The sequence below is a fragment of the Nansenia antarctica genome, assembly GCF_963989245.1.
Source record: "Nansenia antarctica genome assembly, chromosome: 3".
In the NCBI taxonomy this organism is placed as follows: domain Eukaryota; kingdom Metazoa; phylum Chordata; class Actinopteri; order Argentiniformes; family Microstomatidae; genus Nansenia; species Nansenia antarctica.
In genome coordinates, this window is record NC_137688.1 from 40,113,221 (window position 1) to 40,134,942 (window position 21,722).

The 21,722-nt window shown below is 43.1% G+C and overlaps 1 protein-coding gene across 1 annotated transcript; it reads right to left on the bottom strand.

Annotated features, from left to right (window-relative positions):
- Window positions 1-5,360: 5,360 nt before the first annotated feature.
- Window positions 5,361-18,376, bottom strand: taok1a (TAO kinase 1a; the record flags this gene model as incomplete). The annotated part of the gene is made up of 19 exons (XM_080526514.1): window positions 5,361-11,033; window positions 11,181-11,363; window positions 11,574-11,786; window positions 11,940-12,179; window positions 12,881-13,084; window positions 13,216-13,344; window positions 13,624-13,860; window positions 14,278-14,412; window positions 14,695-14,898; window positions 15,253-15,420; window positions 15,529-15,610; window positions 15,742-15,835; window positions 16,131-16,222; window positions 16,385-16,498; window positions 16,640-16,736; window positions 16,879-16,924; window positions 17,096-17,197; window positions 17,898-17,969; window positions 18,245-18,376. 19 exons carry the CDS (start codon window positions 18,374-18,376, stop codon window positions 10,455-10,457), a joined length of 3,123 nt encoding a protein of 1,040 aa, XP_080382640.1. The 3' UTR covers window positions 5,361-10,454.
- Window positions 18,377-21,722: the final 3,346 nt, after the last annotated feature.

Below are 21,722 nucleotides of genomic sequence, written 5' to 3' on the forward strand. Positions count from 1 at the left end.
CCACCGCGGGCTGCGCCAGCGTTCTCCTTCCATCTCGTCGATGAGGATCCGGTCATTCTCGATCCTGTAGGAAACAGAAGGGACTGGCAGATCATTTGTTCTGGCTATTTCCTATTTCCTAAATAGCCATCCACCAGTGTGTTTTCTGTTTCTGCCAAATCTGCTGTCTTTACATATAACGATGAATTGAGTATCAAGGACCCCAATTGAAATATGTACTTTCATGTCACTTGCTTCTGCAAATCTTCTAATAAAGTTTTCAATCAATCAATCAATACTTCCCTATTGTCGTCTACTATGGGTAGTCTAATCTCCCATTTACTATTTCAAATTCATTAATTTCATTTATTTCATTCATTTCATTCATTCATTCATTCATATCAAACCCATAGGTCTCAATTTTATTGTCATGTGTGTTTCCATTAGAGAAACACACTCTTCAATGTCCAGGTGTTTGGACACTGTGTTTGATCAATTCGTTTACGAAATGTGCGCCATTATCACTATTTTTTTTTTTTAAATTGTGTGTAATTATATACGTGAAAATGTGCATTAATCCCTGTCAATCACCTTCCCTGCTTTTTGATACATGTCATTAAAAAGACCATGTATCAAATTAGCTGCTGTTTGTAGAGGCTTTGTGGTAATACAATTTTCCCATCTATTCTATAAACTTTGTCATTCGTCCAAATTCGTATTACTCCCCTGGTCTCTGTTCTGTGGATCAGGAGGGGGTCACACTAAAAATAAAATAGCAGTTTGTCCTCTGTCTCCCTCCCTCTCCCTCTCTCTCTCTCTCTCTCTCTCTCTCTCTCTCTCTCTCTCTCTCTCTCTTTCTCTCTCTCTCTCTCTTTCTCTCTGTCTGTCTGTGTCTGTCTGTCTCTCCCTCTCTCTCTCTGTCTGTCTGTCTCTCTCTCTGTCTGTCTCTCTGTCTGTCTCTCTCTCTCTGTGTCTCTCTGTCTGTCTGTCTGTCTCCTGTCTGTCTGTCTATTCCTCTCTTTCTGTCTGTCTGTCTCCTGTCTGTCTGTCTATTCCTCTCTTTCTGTCTGTCTGTCTCCTGTCTGTCTGTCTATTCCTCGTCTCCTCTCCTCGTCTCCTAGTCTCCTCTACTCGTCTCCTAGTCTCCTAGTCTCCTCTACTCCTCTACTATTCTCCTAGTCTCCTCGTCTCCTCTCCTTGTCTCCTAGTCTCCTCTCCTCGTCTCCTCTTCTCGTCTCCTGCTTTCTACTGCTTTCTCTCCTTCTCTCTCTCTCCTCCACTTGGTTCCTTCAACAACTTTAACATTTCTCTCTCTCTTGCCCTCTTGCCCTGTCTTTTCTTTTATAGCTGAAACCACTTCCCTGTAGTTTAAACACAACCATACACACGTCTGTGATTAGTTGGGTCCTCTCATTTCTCTCTCTGTTCCTCACTCTCACACTCTCTCACACACTCTCTCTTATCTCTTACACACACACATACACTCGCTCTCTCTGTCACACACACACTCCCTCTCTCTGTCTCAAACACACATTCCCCACAGCCCCCCCCTGTGGCCTTCTCCTCTGCTCTCTCTCTGTCACTGAACATACAGTATCCTTAATCTTGCACTAATTCTAACACATACACTTTCTAATTCTACACTTTTCTAATTCTCACTTTCAGTCATAGTTTCAGTTCCATTCTTAGTCTGCTGTTTACCTAACACGAAAGGATATACATTTATCTTTCAAAGTGGATTCCTTTCGTATGTCAAACTCCACAGTCTAATTTCCATTAGTCTACTGTTTACATAGCATAAAAAGATATACCTCTGTCTTTTAAAGTGGATTCTTTTTGCATGTCAAACAACTCCTATTTTGTACAATTTAGGATAGATAGACTATTCATTTCGATTGCAATCTTTCTTTTTCTATTATAATTCACTTTCATTCATAGTTTCTATTATATTTACCGGTCTTTGTTGCTTATGTCTTGGTCTGGATCTCGTCAGCCGTCCTTTTGGAGGAGAAAGGTTCGACATCTAACCGGCCTGGACCGAATTCAACGTTCCAGGACTTTGTCCGGGTCCTGGATCCGGGCTGTCGACAGACTGTCGGCGTTGTCGAGTCTTCCTCCCCCATCAGACGACCTTGAGATCCGGCTCAGAAGGACCACGTGTCGGGTTCTGGTTCTGGGCTTAAATGCTATATTCTGTTCAGCTTGTTTGTAAAGCAAGCCATGCTAACCCGTCGCTAGTTCAAACAGACCATAGTAGACTTTAAACAACAAAGAGACACGGAGTTCATCATGATCGTTATTTTCTTGCAAGGAGAATGAATGCGAAGTCTCCCCTTAGAGACTCCGAATTCAGACTGCCTTATCTTGCAAGGAGCAGGTCATTTTATTCTTAACAGAAAGGCACACATGTCATTATTCTCATACAGAATGCAAAGGAGGAGGCAGTGGTGATCCTATCAGTGTCCTAGAAAAGGAGGGTGTTGTTCAGAACGAATCATTAACAGATGTGGCCGTGAGCGACTCAAAACCTGTTTTCGAAAAGTGTCATGGAAATCTGATAAGCAGGGGAGGAAAAGTTCACAAACAGAGTCCAGAGTACAAGGTTCACACAATCATTAACAGAGCCCAGAGACAGGCTGTACAGAGTTTTACACAGTGATACAAAGAATTATATAGAGTATCCTGTTTTAACCTTATTTAACATTATGAAAACCTTATTCAGCCCTATCAACATCTGAGAGCTGCTTCTCAAGATTCTCCTTCTGAGCCTTGAACGTAGCACTTTCCTTAGATATACAATCCAGAGCTGTGATTTGCTTCTGCAGGTCTGCAGACAAACGCTCAACGTCCTGCTTGGAGGAGTCAAGTTCAGCAGAAAGAGACTGAGGGAAAAAAGTTGAAAGAAAAAGGGGAAAGGTGAAGTGAACACAACCAAAAATGAAGTAAAGCAAATGAACAAAAGTAATAAAATGCAACTGGAAGGGTTAAGCTGGTGCAAGCATAAACATTATGGGGAAAAAGATACCACAGCAGACACCACCCTGAACTTACAACAAATACATTGAAAACAGGGGTACAGCAATCAAACATTTTCAATTGAGAGTATGGGTTTGTGTGTGAATTATAATTGTGATGGCAACTCTTTTTAGGTCTATGTTAGTGATTTCTCAAGGACCAAAGTGTCTACTTTTCCATTACTTACATTTTGCATGTAAAACAGGATAAACACTGACTAAACCAGGAGAGCAGTTCATGGGTATAAACGTAATGCTTTGTACTACTAACATACATACACCTAGACTAGAGACTGTCATCATTCTCTCCTAGTGGGAGATCTTACCTCACAGATGAGGACAGTGGGTGAGTCTTGGTCTGGTTGACCGAGGTCTGGGTTTCCCACAGGGTGGGTCAGGACACACGCCTGAGTCACTGCCAGATCCTCCACGGTCAGGACTAGTAATATCAAACATGATTATGTTTATTGGTAGGGTTTCTAGAATGTTCTACAGGCTATATAGGTGGTTCACAACAACACACAAGTGTTGTAATCATTTCTGCCTGAACTAATAAATGCACTATATTATAGTGGGTTTATGTTATGTACTGTAACGTGATTTGTAAAATTCGAGCCATGCTTGCCGTCCAACTTTGTCCACTCGGTGGACTAGAAGGAATAATGACATTGCGTGAGCTTAGAATGATAAGGTTCTATCTCCGTTTAGGGTAGTTCAGAGATATTGAGCGTCAACGTTTTTACATTCCTTTATGTTTTGTGATATGTTTTATTATGTTTTTATTAATTACCAACTAAAACATGTCATGTTGTTGTATATCCACTGGCTAACTGTAACCTACCTTCCTCCTCAGTGATAACAGGGGCCTCTTCAGAGCCCCAGGTTCTCTTTAAGATGTAACACGAACCAGCAGCGGCTGCTACCAGGCCAGCCACACAGACACATTTGCGTCCTCCCAGCTGGTTTAGAACACAATTCATCTTTTAATTAATCGTCTCTCTCTCTGTTAGCTACTTGTTACAGATCTCCAACTGAGTTGTGAAGTGAAACACTGCCGGAAACTGCTTTCCTCTGAACTGTGTTTCTCTGTTTTACTATAGAATGATGTGACATCATATGTCACTTATTATAATGTCACAATGTACAGATCACAAAACTCCGTTTTTGACAGCTCTCTCTCTCTAAGAGAAACTAAATCATACATCTGTGGGGGTCGCTAATAATACATTACCACAACCATTATTTGATCAAAAATGTCAATGTAATGAGTATTATTTATATTTATTTATATGATAAATATTCTAAAATAAACACGTTTTCCAAAAGAACTACGCGCACCATTAATCTCCTGTGAATGACAGTAGGCTACTTAGTTTTTACCCAAATAAAAATCAATCAATCAAACCCTGGTGAACACACTTACCGTATCATGAAACAGTTGGGAGGAGCCTGTGGAAGAGCTGGAAACACTGTTACCCGGGTCTGCCCAGAGATCACTGACCATATCCCTGACAAAGGTGGGTGATTGTGAGTGGTCTGACCCCCGAGGTCATGGTGGACGATACTGGACCATACATACCTGTCTGTGTCTCAGCAATATTGTGGACCAAATGTGGAGTGGCGGTAACAGAGGACAGGGAGGTCATGGTAACCATAGTAACCCTAAACCGGTGGCGATTTATCAAATTCCACACCCATTTTTCTTTGCACATTTTCTAGTGGCGAGAATAAGATTCTGGGAAATTCCTGTAATCATTGAAAATATCCAGATGGAGAAAATTCATGTGGAACATTTTCTTTGAACCTGGATGTGAAGACACCTCCGAACTCTATAGCTGTGTGAAATGTCATACGTCACGGCACATGGGAAATCGTTTTAGAATGCATCATACAAAATTCACATACTTTGACTGAAATGTCAAATTTTCATTTGTGCAATAACATCTGCACCTAGTGACTCCAGGAGTCAATCCAAAAAAGGAGACTTTCCCAAAATGACTAAAACTGCAGGATGTGTGCATGTGTATGAAAACTAATTGGTTGGGCTAGCGAAGATTGCTAATCTCCACAAGACATTATCTACCATTTTTGTTCTCTCAGACATAAATATGCAGTGACAATTGGAGTCACAGAGTCGTGAGAGTGGACTCCAGGGGGGGGGGGGGGGGGGGGAAACTACACCCTCTAAAATGTGCCGTTGTTTCGACTTATTTTGGAGTTGACTGTGCTGTATTTATTTTGAATAGATTGTATGTTTTATGAATGTATAATATATCTTAAGATAATCTATGATTTTCTGCTGGGACTTCACGTTTTAAATTGAATGGACAGGACACAAATTACTAAAATTACTTTATTACAGCTGATTTTCCGTTCAATATCCCCTCCTCCAACACAATAGTAATTATAATACAAACAAAATAGTACATTTGATCCTAGTTTTTATTCTTCTGTTTTATGAATATTTTTACACTATTTCAATCCACTTTTTGTATTTTTTTCTTTTTTTACTTTTATGTATAATCTTCATAATCTTTCTGACATTCAATAACATGTTTCACAATCTATACATTTTAATACAGGTTATATAATATGAGTTGTAGTGGTAATGTTGTGCCAAGGAAGAATACTGACATCCTCATATAAATGCACCCTCTCTTTTCAGAATTTGCCAGTCACCACACCATTTTTCAAGCCTCTTTACATTGACCAGAACCAGTTGGCTCACATGCTTTTTCTCAACATTTCATGCCATCAGCCCAAGGATGGGTAACTCTGGAGATGAAACAATGCAGTGGTGTCTGGGCTTGGCAGCTCTGGTATGGCACAGTGTTTGACCAGAGGGAGGACCTCCATTTTCTTTTGCCTGTTTTCACTCAGTATCCTAATACTTTCAGTCAGTAGGACAAAAGTTGACAACATCAATGTTAAAATTATAATAATAAAAAAAGTATCCAGGTTGGTGGAGAATCCTTGTAAATGATTAAAACAGTTGTGAATAAAAATATCTAAGTCGTCTCCCTCACACTAAATTTATATTTTAAAAAAAGAAAACAAAAAGAACAAAAAGGTGATGGATAACTTACTGTTGGCATTAGATCTCGTATGAGATGACATTTAATTGGCCTGAACCATTGACCTATAGGCTTTTGACTTGAACAAAGGCTGGGTCCCAATAAGCTTATACCCTTTCCTCTCCTTTCCTCACCAATGATCATCAGAAAAGACTATTAACCTATTGAGTCTTTTCATCTGTGGTTCCAACAGAAATAAGACAAGAGGTGGAAAGTATTAGAGTATTGGGACACAACCAATAACGAGATCATGCTTGCTTTCAGGAGGAGGAGAGAATATATGCAAGTAGTTAACAAACCTCTCCTATATCCTGCCAGCATATTTGTGCCCTGAAGTGCACAGTGGCAGCTCCACGTTCAACAAAAACAAACATGAGAGAAGGGTTATCTGGTGGATGTGAAGGAGGAGAGGGTGGAATAGGCAGAAACAGTTCATATAGGTAAAGACAGTACAGACTTGCCACAATGATGGGCTTCATGAGAGGGCAATGACTAACAAAGTGAGTAACAGTAAAAGAAAACGACAGCGTATGCATGCACAAGGAGCAGTAAGAGTCAGTGTACACACAACCAAGCACATTTTTCATCAGCTACTGTACTTTCAGAGACCTCCAGACCAAACTCATCTAAAGACTCCTTGAAAGTCAAGTATTTCTTTCTTTTTTTTTTAATATTGAGTTTGTCAGTTAAATAATGTTAGTCTTAAAGATAGTTTCTTATTTCCATTGCAACAATGCAAGTTTAGTTTTTAAATGTTTTAATCTATTTTTAAATTGTAAATATAAACAATATGACAATTTAACCCCACCTTAATGATTCATAGGATGATATAATTCACATCTAGAGCTTTTTAAACATTGATGGCCTATTCAATGTGTTTTAAAGTGTTTCAACTTCAATTATGGGAATAGTTATCCTCATAGCAGACTAATGTGGGGCTTAGTGTGTGGGGCAAAGCAGTTTGAGAGGGGAACAGGTTAACTGCAATAGTATTCACTAACTAACCCATACAAAAATGTTAGGAAAAAGGAACAAATGGTGAAAAATAACTGGTTCAGGGAAGCTAACTTTCCTGTGCAAGGGGAGAAACCATTTTGGGTGTCAAAGTAAAATGACTACATAAGTGCTTTTCCACCTCGAACCACATTTAAAACAGCTCCTCAACATACTTGTAGCGTTTTTTTTCTTATTTGTTTATAAATATATGTATGCTAAACTGCCGTAATTAGTATGTGCTTGATTCACTGACAATTGCGATGAGGTCATGTTATTTTTATTTTTTTTACTGATTAGTAGCATCTTTTGAGTTATTGGTGTTGCTTTTGTTTGTGTGCCATTATACCATCTTTTTGGGGTCTTTCTCTATCACGTTTATCAGTTCACATTAATACATGTGCTCCATGTTATTGCCAAACCTGCTGTCATGGTCAAAACAACATTCATATAATTCAATCCTTCCCCTCCCACCACATCTATTCCATATCCACAATATTTTCCATGTCCTCAATTCATCTTTTTTGACCCAAGTTAATAGGGAAGTCTTTGTCAAATTCTGTAACCTGTCTATAACCTGTCATTTTGTGAATAAGCAGTTTTTCAACCATAGCAGATGCAACTCCTATATGATCAATTATGTCATCACTCTCTATGATCCACTTCACTAGTCACCAATAGAGCAAATATCTCGATACCGGTTCAGTATGCCTCTGGTTACGGTCTTAAAAAAAGACCTACAGATATCCCAATTCCTGACTCTGACAGCAAGATATAAAAAAAAATAAAGAAATTTAACTTAATCTTAATCTTTCCTCATCTCAACCACATATCTTCCTGACACACATTATGCATCCCTTAAGTGCCTAGCACAACATCAAACTAAGTATCTGTTTTACTGTATACATTGTTTTTGCTGTATAAAGTGCTTTGACAAGGCAGCAGTTTTAAAAGGCACTAAAATAAAAATAAACAGATCAATTCCATGGTTCCTATTGAAGGCATTGAAAAGTCCCCTTCACTCTTGTACCACACAATCATATAGCCAAGCATGATCTTTCATCCTCTGGGCCCAGTATCTCAACACATTTGTTCTAGATCAGAAGGAGCTGTTCTTTTTTGCTATCAAGGATTTATCTGGCAGATGTTCAGTTTGATATGATCGTGGATAGCAAAAAAGAATATGAATCATCCTGATCCAGATTAAAAGTGTTGAAATATTGGGCCCAGAAGACAAAAATCACATTACCGGTATGTCATCCTCACAGCATTGAGGAGAATCAGCTTGTAAATACCCACATCCTTAACTCCTGTTAAACTGACCTCTTAATAACTACTGTGCTGATATGGTCATAATAGTGCTAGAATCTATTTGATGAGATCCCATATTCACAAGATTAGTCACCACACCAATAGAACATATTGATGGAGAGTTGAAAACCTAGGACAGACATTACTTGGGATCATCTTTTCTGATGTCCTACCAAGAGTGCAAAGTACATGGAATTGTAATTTTGAAAGTTTGAAATGTCATAAAACATTGGCAAACAATTCAATTTATCATTGATGGGGAGGGGGGGGGGTGTAAAACATTCAACAATACGTATGTTTTATACGGAGACTGCATTATCAACACTAGGGTATAAAAAGGCACAATCTAAGTGAAGTCGTAACATAAAAAACAAACTGTTAAGCCTATCGTACTGTATATCGTTTATTTTGGCTCTGGACCGGCAGTGTCCAAACAGTTTTGGCTGATTTATAACTGAACATCAACTTGGCACTGGGTTGGCCAGTGCTAGACAGATGGCTAAATCAGAAGCAGTCATTTGCCTGGAGCCTAGCTTTGCATCTGTAAAAGGGACAAATAAAGGGATTGAATGTAAAAAAACAACAACAAAAAAATACATTCATATACTGCTTTTGTATTCTTATTGGCAAATACATGAATTAGCAGCTTTACCTCCCACAGGGAGGTTTCAACTAAAATAAGAATCAGTAATGCTGGTAAAATGCTGATCAATATAAAAAGGTTTACTTTTACTGTGTCTCCAATGTTAGCTAAATGTAAACATTTGAATCTGCTTAAACTGCAACTAAGTTTAACGGAAATCCGCCACCACAAAAATCCAACCTCAAAGATATAAAAAAAGGAACAATCTTTTTTGTTCTTAACAGCTATACTTCCATAAAACATTTTCCATCCTTTCTTAAAAACAAAATCGTAGGACAAATTAAACCCTTGAATTTATGTGAAGAGTAACTGCTGAAAAACGAAACCAAACTCTATTCACAAGATTCTTGCACATCACCACTACACAGAGAGAGATGGTTAATAACAACTGCTCTGCGTAACGCAGATGTATCGATAACAACACCAGCTAGTTTCTATGGCTGCCTAAAACTGGCTTACATTATGTTCACGCTTACACAAAGTGAGAATCTCAATCTTCTTGGATAACCAGTCTTACTCCTTTCAGCTGAGATAGTCAAGCTCCTGTACAAGTTGCATCAAAACATTTATTGTAATATCTTCTTCTATCACTGTTAATTTTAGATCTAATCTTTTAAATGACCATAAGAGCAGGCTGGCAGCATGGACAGCTTCTTCTTTTTCCCCCCTTTTTTTTTAGGACAGCAGAGGATTGGAGAAAAGATTCCTGGTATTTTGACCACCAATTAACTGGAAAGGACAATATATTATTCAATTTGGAGCAGGGGATTTTCTGGAGTATTCTAGCTTGCTTGTTGTGATAGCTTGATACTAAACATTTTTTTTTTTAAAGTAACGCACATCAAAAGGATTCTTGACAGTAGTTTCTCTGTGCAAAAGGGGGGCAGTAGCTGTGAAGAGCACATATATGTACATGAATGAAAACTGATTTCCAAAAGACAGCGCGAGACAGAGCTGTAAATGAAGAGAGCTGGAAGTATTAAGTGTTGACACTGAATGGTTTATATTAGAAGCAGATGAACTGATCTGTATGTGTGCTAATAAACTGCTGTGGAGAGGTGGGCATGTGCCTCTTTCAGCCCTTTTGACCTGAGCAACATTTATTTCAACACACATCCACATCTGTACATGGGGACAGGAGAGGGGGGGGGGGGAGTGGGAAAGACAGGTGGAGGAGGTGTAGAGCTCAGCCCAAGCCCGTAACTTTGTCCCACACTGTTCTGTAGACCTGTCCCCTACTCTTGACTCTGACTCCGGGGCTGGCTGGGAGCCTAATACCCTAATTACACAACAGAGCTGAGCCAAGCTGAGCTGTACTGGAGCGGCCTGATTCCACATCCACCATAGTTGCTGAAACAGTGCTGGGAAAAGACCATGTGAACGGAAAATATCAGAGCCAACACAGAACAGTTCGGGTCAGCCCTGTAGTGTGTAAAGCCCCTATGTGTAAGACAGGTGCGACCCATTAGATATCTGCGAGGTGACGCTGGTGCTCCTGCTCATGCCCTGCTCACTGCGCCCCCCAGAGGCGGTCCTGCTTAGTGCCTGGGGGCTGTTCTGCACACCTCCACTGCCCCGGGACCCCAGGGGGCCTGCTGAGGGGTGACCCCACGGCTGGGGACCCCCTCCGCCTCCCTGCATGCCCCCTTGGCCCCAGGCTTGTTGCATGGGGGCCCCTCCTTGACTAGAGTGGTAGTGGTGTTGGTGGTGGCTGCCTTGGTGCCCCCCTCCTCCTCCTCCTCCTCCTCCTCCTCCTCCTCCTGCGCCCTGACTGCCCCAGTGCGACCCTGACTGGGAGCTCCCAGAGAGATGCTGAGGCTGGGGGTGGGCCCAACTACCGGGGGCTCCGGGGAAACTATGGCTGAAGGCCTCTGGGGAGAGGTTAGACAGCACCATGTTGCTAAAGCCCAGACGCATGCTCTCAGAGTCAAACGCCTCGATCTCTCGGGCCTGGCGCTCCAGTAGGCTGCGGATCCGCTCCAGGCGCTCATTCTGAAGGGCAAGCATTTCCTCCTCGATCTGAAGACACACGTACACACGCTCATATCAGTACATTTCTATGACACATCATTGATTTCATATAACAGCCCTTTTACAACATCTCATCAACGTTTACAACAAGACAAATTAAAATGACTCGATGGCGACGAGGTAGTTGAAGCAGACCTTCTGCTCTAGCAGGGCCCTCCTGAGGGACACCCTCTGCTCCAGGTCCTTCCTCTCACGATCGTGCTGGGCGTCTGTCTGCATCTTGATCTTGCTCTGGTAGGCGTTGAGCAGCTCTAGCTCCTGCTGCAGCTGCATCCTCAGCACCTGGCACTGAGCCTCCTGGGCCTCGTCCAGACGCAGCTAGGGGGAGAGGAGAGGAGAGGCAGTATTTGAAGATGATTTCAAGTACTATTTGGACACAGGTCTGGTCCTGATGCCCCCCTCAGTTTAGAGACCACACACACACACACATCACCAACAACCAAGCCAAGCTGTCTGTCCCCCACACCACCTATTACTCTACGCTGTCAACTTTCCAACTCAAACACACTAGCCTCTCTTGTGACTCACCGCCTGGGTGGACAGCATCTCATTGATGGAGTGGTCGTACTGCTCGGCCAGGATGGCCAGTTTCCTGGTCTGCTCCTCCTTCAGCCTCTTCAGGACAGCCTTGTGGTCAGACTTTGGTGTGCTCTCCAGCAGGTGGTTCCTCAGGGCCTTGTACTGACGCGTCTGGATCTTACACGTATCCTGGAACTGCTTCTTGATCTGGAGCTCTTTGGACTGTTACACATGGTGTGGGGAAGAGGGAGGTGGGGGGGGGGGGTTATATTAGCAACAATATATCTTTTTATAAATATATATTAGCAAAAATACTAATAAACACAATAACATTGAGTGAGGTGGAGCTTCAGCGTGTGCAGTCCGTGCGCTCACCTTGAGGCTCTTGGGCTGCTGGCGGACCTCCATGACGTGTTTGCGCCGGAGTTCCCTCTCCCTTCTCTTGTTGTACTCCTGCTGGTTGGTGAGCTCCGTCTGGTGCTGCAGGCGGATCAGCTCGGCCCTCATCTTCTGGATGGTGTTGACCTGGCGGAACTCCAGCTCCTGCATGGACTCATGGTGCCTCAGCAGCATGGCGTGCTCCAGGTCCTTCTGGGTCTGCCGCTTATTCAGCTCCTGAAAACACACACAGTGGTAAGCTTGATGATTGTATTTTTGACTGACTATTTTCTATTGTGCTGCATTATTTGCATCTCAATTTTGGTATTTTTTTAAATCTTTGTAGTGAAGCTGCTTGCCACATGAACTATGGGATATTGATCTGTCGTACCGAACGGGCCCAAACAAGGTCCCAATCTCTGCTTTAATTTGATAACCTTAGATCAACTATGATCTGAGCACTTCAAGGTGTTACCTATCAAATGGCATCCTGCTTCATCTGATCATCATATTTCTAATGTTATAAGAAGTTTAGTTTGGGTATGGTTTTTAGGTGAAAATTTGTCAGCTTAAGAGGAAACTGTACTTGTGAGAGTATCTGTGTATAAAAGAGAGGAGGGGCAGCTGTTGCCTGTTCACCTCTCTCACTAGGTCCTGTTCACCTCTCTCACTAGGTCCTGTTCACCTCTCTCACTAGGTCCTGTTCACCTCTCTCACTAGGTCCTGCTCACCTCTCTCACTAGGTCCTGTTCACCTCTCTCACTAGGTCCTGCTCACCTCTCTCACTAGGTCCTGTTCACCTCTCTCACTAGGTCCTGCTCACCTCTCTCACTAGGTCCTGTTCACCTCTCTCACTAGGTCCTGCTCACCTCTCTCACTAGGTCCTGCTCACCTCTCTCACTAGGTCCTGCTCACCTCTCTCACTAGGTCCTGCTCACCTCTCTCACTAGGTCCTGCTCCACATTGTGCCGAGCGATGAGGATTCTCCTCTTGAACCTGCGACACTCCAGCTCTAGGTACTGCCTCTGTCTGCGCAGCAGGTTGGCCTCCTCCTCCGCCTGGAAGTGCTGGATGTTCTCCTTCTGCTTGGACAGCCACTCCTGCTTCTCCTTCTTGGGCGTCGACTGGTTCTCATTCAGTTCCTACAAACACAGAGGGGAAGGGTTCGAGCGTGACACCAGCTACTTCTACTGCATTACGCATGTTTACTGGGCATGTAAAGCCTGCAGTGTTTTTGTGTTATTCATCTGTGTGACTGTGTGGGTCTCTCTACCTCTTTGAGCTGTTCCTTGCGCAGTTTGTACTCGCGTTTCTGAGACTCTAAGAAGCTGTTAAGCTCTTTCTTCTGCTGGCTCTGGATATGCTGTTGGAACTTCTTTTCATCGTTGGAAAAAGTCTTTGCCTGCAAAAACAAAAATAGACATTCTTATAATGTATAATATCAAAAGTGTTTATAATATTCAATGCAGTGAGGAAGAGACAAATCTATCCCGTGGCAAAGAATATTTAGCTGTCGTCAGCTGTAACTTAGTTTCCATCACTCCCATACTCCCTACACGGCAATCAACCTCACGCGTTAGATGCTTTTAAGACATCATGTCATTTACATTAAGACTAAAAGAAAGTAGCAGAACATTGTGGCCTGGTACCCCTAAGAGACAAGGTCATAAAATGACAGTACGTCTTTCTCCATGGCAGCCTGGTGCTTCTTGATGAGTTTCTCCATCTCCTGGGCGAAGCTGTTCCTCTGGTTTTCCAGCTCCTTGTCCAGACGGAGCCGGTGTTCGTCCATCTCCGCCTTCAGCTTGTTCTCCAGGGCCATCAGGTGCTTCTGGTGCTGCCGCCTCATACGCTTGTAGCCCGACATCTGCTCCCGCAGCTCAGAGTCCTGCTCGTGCTCCTTCATCTGACGCGTCACCTGGGGGTGGTGGGTGGGAAAATACAGACACAGGTGGTTTGTCACAGGGCTCTGGGTCTTCGCTTGGTCTTTCTTACAGGAGGACAGAACCACGGAGGGTGTTTCCATACAAAGGCCCCATTTTTCTGGAGCAAAAAACAAACGTGCTGAACTGTGCAAAACAAATTACCTAAAACATTGTTATTCTCTAATGCATGATTCTTTTAGTGCTGTGTCTTTGACTATGTTTGAGAAACTAGTAAACAATGTGTGAGAATGTATTGTACACCATGAAATAGTAATCAAACACCTATTGGATTATGTCCCATCTCATCCATTTGAAAGATTACAGTTATTTAGGGCAAGTTTCGCTCAAGAAAAAGGTGGCTCATGGTCTCATTAAGTCTGTTGAATATTCTGTCGATGTGCTCCTCTTACCAGGGAGGCTGTGCGTATGGTGGCAAAGTGCTCGCGGTTGCGGTGGTGTTTTGGCCGTGGAGTGTGTGCTGGGGGAGACTGAGGCTCAGTGGGTCGGCTATGTGGCTCAGAGTCTTCATGGCAAGTCTCTTCCTCCTAAGACAAAGGTATACAACAACACATCACGGAGACTGCCAATGGCCCCGGGCCTGAACTAGATTACTCTTCCTGCTACGACTGGTGGATTGATGATTCACTTGCTTAGTCAAATGTATTGATTGTAAAGTCAGATCGTAAAACAGAAAATCTATATATCTTACATTCAAGCCTATCATATCAATATTTCACAATTTCACTACAGACTAGTTTCCCATTATCCTGTCAGTCCAGCTCTACCCCGATGAACACATCAGCACAGCTTTCAGGAACAGTACGCACCGGTTTGAGGTGAATGACAGAGCTGTTGGACATGACGGTGTGGTCGCCCTCCATCATGTCCAGCTCACTCTTGTCGTCTGTGGCATCCGTCAGGCTGTTGACGGAGCTGCTCTGCGAGCTGGCACTGATGGACATGCTGGGGATGGACTGGTTACTGCCAACACTGTTCACTGTTCCCGTCCTGCACACACTGTGCTCAGGCTCCTGGAGACAACACACACACACACACACGCACACGCACACGCACGCACACACACACACACACACACGCGCGCACACACACACACACGCGCGCGCGCGCACACACACACACACACACACACACACACGCACACATACGTAAGGAAAATACTCATACAGAGTAAAGGTGATTCAAGAAAATGCATCATTCAACTCACCCTAGGCCACTCATGAACCTTATGAGAGAGTGCATTATTAGAGACATTTCATTTCAATTGGGCTACATATGTTTTTAATTGTCATTTTTGGGGTTAAAGGGCCCGGGTGGTGGTCTCGGAGCCCCTGAGAGCTTAATAATCTAGGGGGAAACAGACTGACCTCATCATCGTCTTGAGCCTCGGCCGCAGGGCCGTTGTGGGCCTCCTGGAACAGGATCTTCTTCATCTTGCGGTACTGCAGGTTGTCCAGCTCCCGCACAGCATCCTTGGTCCGCAGGATCAGGTCCATCAGAACAGAGCTGGGCCGCTCCCGTTGTACAAATGCATGCTGGTGGGTGGAGGCACAGGGACTTTTCAGCATTTCCTACTTGGTATTGATTTCTCATAATCATCAAAAACACCCAATTCTTTGCAGTCCACCATCTCCTTCTTCTACCTTTAACAGCTCCTCAGAGTTGGGTCTGTCTTGGGGGAATTTCTGAAGGCAAGAATCGACAAAGTTTCGGAAGTAATCCGACCTGAAGGGAGAGTGGGGGAAATGAGGAGGAGTTAGGGTTACTGTCACACAGGTGACACTAACAAAACAGAGGTGATACTAACCAAACAAAAAATATCAAGCATCCAAGTAAGCTGAGGCTGAATTACTCACCAATCACTTGACTGCAGTGTTGGGCTCTCATTCTGCGCTATGTGGTATAAGGCACTCATCGCATTCATATTGAACAGTGGAGGTTTCCTCTCAGCTGTAAACACCCACAACACATCAGATCAGACAGGGCTCGACAAATCCACTCACAGAGCTAAAATGGAGACTAGTAAAAACTGATAGCGGGAGGGAGAAGAATGTATATAAAAAATATAATATTTGAGCATTGGGTAGAAATGTAACTTACTCAGATGTATAATAACATTATGCATAGGGGGAGAGGGGGGAATATGGCGGTTCTACTTTCTTCGTAGGAACATTTTGATAAATGAAGAGCTGTAGAACAACAGGAGAGCAATAACTGAACCAGAACACAAGAGTAGTGACCTTACCTAATTCAATGCAGGTTATTCCCAGAGACCAGATGTCCACCTTTCCATCATACTGACCCTCGTCCATAGCCAAGATTACCTCAGGGGCCATCCTGAGAAGAGGATGAAATAGAATAGAACAGAACAAAAAACAAACATGTTTAATGACTGGGCAGAGACATACACACTGCTTTTGATTTTACGGCAAAATATGCAGTAAGAGGCTATAGAGACCAGGTGTGCCCCATTTTACACATTGGAGTCTTTCAACTGACCAATATGGCGTCCCCACAAAAGAGTTGGCTGGAGAGGCAATGGAGGCCGAACCGAAATCTGCAAGTTTCACCTGCCCAGGCTCTGTCAGCAAGACGTTCCCCGCCTTTATATCTCTGTCAGACACACAGAAGGTAGAGGTGTGGAAAGATTGAGGTTGAATGGTATTAAAGCTTTTTTCCCGCAGTCATACTCCCGCTGGGCAAATGTATGCCTACCCTGCCCACAACACGTCTAAACATACAACAAGTACTTACCGGTGAATCATGTTGTGGGAATGAAGATAAGCTAACCCCTGCAGAGCACCGTGGGTAATGGCGGCAATTTCCATTTCTTGCAGGGGTTTCTTGTGAACTGGAGAGGAGACACAGATAACACAGACAGGATGAGAGTGCTGCAAATCACAGGGGCATCACAAGGGAGTGCTGTAGGAAAATATATGCTGCTTGCTTTAGTCACAATAGTCATCATCATTATACAGAGACTCCCATCTTACCTTCCAGCACATCTGAAGCTGAGCCTAGACAGTACTCCATAACCAGCTAGAGAGAGAGAGGGGGAGTGTTTGCTTTTTGTCCATTTGCAATAATAAAATGCTTTGTTACAATGCAAGCTTTTCACCACTGATGGCGTAATCACACATTTTGAAATAGGTACATTTTCAGGTACGCGTGTACGGTCCCTTTCATCCATCGTGGAGTTGGAAGTCTTACCCAGGCAGTGTGCTCCCGCAGGTAACATCCTTTGTACTCTATGCTGTTTGGGTGCTGTATTCTTTGCAGAAACTTCACCTCCTTGATTATGTCTTGCCATTTCTAGGACGAAGTAGAACAGGGGAAAAAAAATATCAAATCATGTTTGCACAGCAACCTTTGTGACAAAAAGGAAGTAGGGGCACACTAACGCTATTAGGTGTTCTACATGGCACTTAATAACTTCTCTTTGATTTTTATGGGTATATGAATTACGCAAACGAGCCACTCTGCCAGGTTCCAACCTGATTATCAAACCGTTTTAGACTGGGCTTCAGGGAAGACACCACTGAAATACAGTTTGAGGTAAGCTCATCTCCGGTAAATGTTTTCATTTGAACGGCAGACAACCAATCTCCTTAAGAGGGACATCCCTTGTTTAAACTATAATGACCCAAACTCACTGATGAGTTGACAGGATGGTACTGGAGTAGACCTATTCACTCCACCAATATTAAGAAAGCAAATAAATCTTGAGCAACAACCCTGCACTGTGTCAACTCATTGAAGTTGTGAAACCTTGTGCAACCAGACAATTGTTGTACTGGAGAATGTATGATGTGTCATCATCAGTCCAGTGATTAAACAGAGCATCATGGAATTGTTGGGGCATATCTTCTGTTCTAACATTGTCACATATGTCAACATGAAGCCAACTGTACAAAAACAAAACAGGAATCCAATTTGGATGTGAGGGAGAGAAGTACTTCAACAAAATAAGAGTTTGCAAAAGCACTCATGATGCAAAAGGAAAGCCTCTTACCTCAATGGATTGTTTTCCACTGTATGACATTTTCTTAATCGCAACCACCTCAGTTGTCCGTACATCCCGTGCCTGAATGAAAAATATCACATTTGTTCTCAGTTATGTGTTTGAGTATAGCATACCTGGGCTCAAATTGCATTTTAAATCATTTCTGTGTGTTTCAGTTTGCCTGGCACAATGGAACCAATTTAATAGTCTAAAAAGTGCCAACCCTACCCACCTGACACTTCAGGTAGGCTTAAGCAAACACTCAAGCTCGAGTATTTGAAATAAGTGTATTTTAAATACTTTTTGACCCAAGTCTGGAGGGTAAGTGGTTGTGTCATGTCCTGTTAGCTACTCACAAAGTACACAGCCCCGAAGCTGCCATGGCCGATCTCACGGAGGTCTGAGAAGAGCTTCTCAGGGTCCTCCTTAAAGAAGAGCTCCGAGATCTCAGGGTCCTTCAGGCTCCCTGCCCGGCTGGTGTTGGGCATACTGAGGTGGGGAGGGTAGGGCAGTGCCGCCGCCAGTGAGAGTCTGGATCTGCGACAGCCCCCACCGATGGCTCATCTGCAGGACTGTGGCCTCATACGTGTGCGCACCTAGGGGGGGGGGGGGGGTCGGTCACAGAGTGAGTAGTGGAGTACGAGTGAGTAGTGTTAGTTTATTCTGTGGGACATTATGTGTGATTATCCATGAGAAGCCAGAAAGAGTTTGATGGGTATTATGGGGGTGTGTATTGGGAGTTAAATAACAAATGCTCTAAAAAGCCAACATGGGGCAGTACCCGCCTTCTTAACAATTTTCCTGCCTCGTCAACTCTCTCTGTTTTGAAAAATAAAAACACACATCTTCATGATCGTGTCATTGTTTCTCGTCACATTGCTTGTTTGATCCAGAACAGTCAGTACGCGGGAGAGGAAATATAGAGGAGACACCCTCAAGTGGTAGACACAACACCCACAGTCTAGGCTAGCAGACATTGAAAGTCCCCTGCTGCTACAGGACAGGACTACCTAATAATAGGCAAGAGATGGTGGGTACAGATGTCACACTGAGCTCTGGAAAGTGACCAGTTATAGCTCTTGGTCCATCCTGGTGAAGTCGAGAGAGATCAGTCTCTTGTTTCCATAGTAACAGCAGCAACTTCTGTACGAAAGCCATTGGACTGTGTCCTGACTCCTGACAACCTCCCCTCCCCGACCAACGTTTGTCTTTTTGTTATGCGAACAGACGGATGATTAAAACAAAGAAAATACCCCTGCAACTGATAACAGAAAGAAAACATTACAACAACATAGGCTACTTACTGAGTAAAATATGACATGAGCTATGTATGACATGCCTAGTTGTTCAACCTGTACGGACATGTCCATGATCTGTTGATTCAAATAGCCAACCCCATTATAGCAGAATTTAGAACAATCTCTTCTGGTTTTAACGTACTGTAAGTCAATGAGTCAAAGCTGTCATTCTTAATCACTCACAATACATGTTTTCTGGCGTATTTTCCATCCTCCCCCACCAACACCAGGTAATTGACAACATTGCCAAAGAATTCCTTTCATAAAGAAATACGGTACATCATCACACTGCCTGTATCCCTGTATTAAAGATAACAGCTTCATTCATGTAGGCCTATTGGCTGGTTCCAAACCAGATATGATGCACTGTGGTTGTAGATAGACTCTAGATCACTGAGAGTTGACTGAGCCTAGCTCAGATGATCAGCTGCAGACGCAGGCAGCACTGACGCCAGAGTCACAAGACTAATCCTCTCCTCTCTTGTCCTGGGAGGAACAGCCCCCAGTCCCTCAAGCACACATCTTTTGTCCCACAACAACCCTGGACAACTCACTACCCTGCGCAGATGCAACCAAATAAAGCTTCTCGTGAATGTGTAAGATTGACTGTGCCTCTTTGCTGCCACCGTCGCTGTTGTTTACGACATTGTTGTTAATGAATGAGCCTTGTTGTGTTACGTCTCATGATGAACCGCGGGCACGTGAGAGTGACAGCAAGGACAACTGAAACACTATTGCGTGCCACCCCACATATACAGAGGCAGCAAGAATGCAGGCGGACAGGTCAACAAAGCTGGACGGCTGGAATTCCCTCTGCGTGCTCTCACTGCACTGCATTTTTCAGCATTTCCTGTTCACTCAGCTATAGGGGCTGGGGACGGGGCCTGATCAGCAATTATTCACTTAATCAGTCCACTTCTAGCATTTTTTTTTAAACAGAGATGCATTTTAATATTTTTGTTTCATATCTTTAGGCCTAATTGCTCCTTAATTCCTTGAACGACTCACAGGGATAGTGGTAGTAGAGTCAGTTTGTTCAGTAGAAGATAGCCTTCTACTTAACTGGATCCTGTTTATAGTGAGGGGCCATGAGACTACCAGACAACATGAATGGCTTCAGGAGAGGCTGAGGGGGGGCAGCCATGAGGACAGGGAGAGACAGGCAGTTAGCTATACCACAGTGAAACAAGGGTACCTAGACCTGTGTGTCTCTCTCAGACAGATGCATTGACCATAATCGAGACCAAATTTGTGATTCAGATTTCAAGATTAGGCTGTAATATACAGTACACCCATAAACAACAAATGACAAGAGCCCTACACTCTCGTTTCCATATGCTCCAATGTATCAAATACCCTATAGTCTGATGTGCATGTACGACCACACACTGAAACAATTAAATGACTGTAATGGATCAATATTCCAGGGCATCATATTCCTAGTGAGCTCCATAATTCATGGGGCTCTTTTGGTTCAACATTAATGGCCTGGGCTGAAATGGGGAAGTGAATATCACATTGCTAACAAATCCAATCATAGAGAGGTCTGTATTATGATAAAAAAGCAGTGGGATGAGGAAATAAACATTGTCTCAAATGCTGTGTCTCATTCTTCGTGTTTCTTGAATTGGTGTGGTCTTTATTCAGATGCATTTCATTATATTCTGTAATTCTGGTGATATTGCAATGCATTTCAAAATACCCCTAACCCCTGAAGAAAACAAGAATATGATAAACTTTCCGAAATAAACTAGCCTAGTTATTTGGGTAACACCCTAAAACACTAACCTATCTAGAAATAACAGGAATCCGATATATAATCAAGGAAATAACAACAAAAGGCACAGAGAAAATTGCTGGTTTCCCATTTTTGCAACAGCAGTCATAAACATGTTTTTCAACAGATCACGTAGCCTACAGATCAGTTGGCGAACTACAGACTAAAAACTATCAAGTGATCAGCTTCAATTGGCGAATGACGTCCCAAGCATATCATGGAAAGTACTACAGTATGGACTTAGGATCTCAAATCCAATGGCCAGTCTGGCAAACAATGATATAGTGTCGTTGCCGATCAAAGATCTGGGGGGGCCAATATCTTTAGCTAGCTAAAGTAACTAGCTTACTATATTGTTGTCTTAGCAGTTGGTAAAAGAACAGGATACTCTCTTGGTAGTCAACTACATGTCTCGAACCATCGCTGGCAAGCTGCCTGACGTGTGGCCAAGTCACCCAGCGTAACGAGCCCAGTCAGACATTTGCTCCAATAAAGTTCTGATTCTTACGACTAAACAACCGAGAACCGGCCAACACAAATTGCATCTCTTACTAAGCCAACTGCTAGAACTAAAAACCCAATTCCAAGTTGCCAGCTACACAAACCCACACCCAGTCGATAGGAAATCAAGCTAGTAAATTAGCCTAGCAGGCGCCTGGTTGTCAGCTAGTTAGCTAAGCCAGCAGGCTTCATACAACAAGACACTGATTGTAAATGTGGAAATGATGATAAAGAGTTATTTCATTTCATACACACACT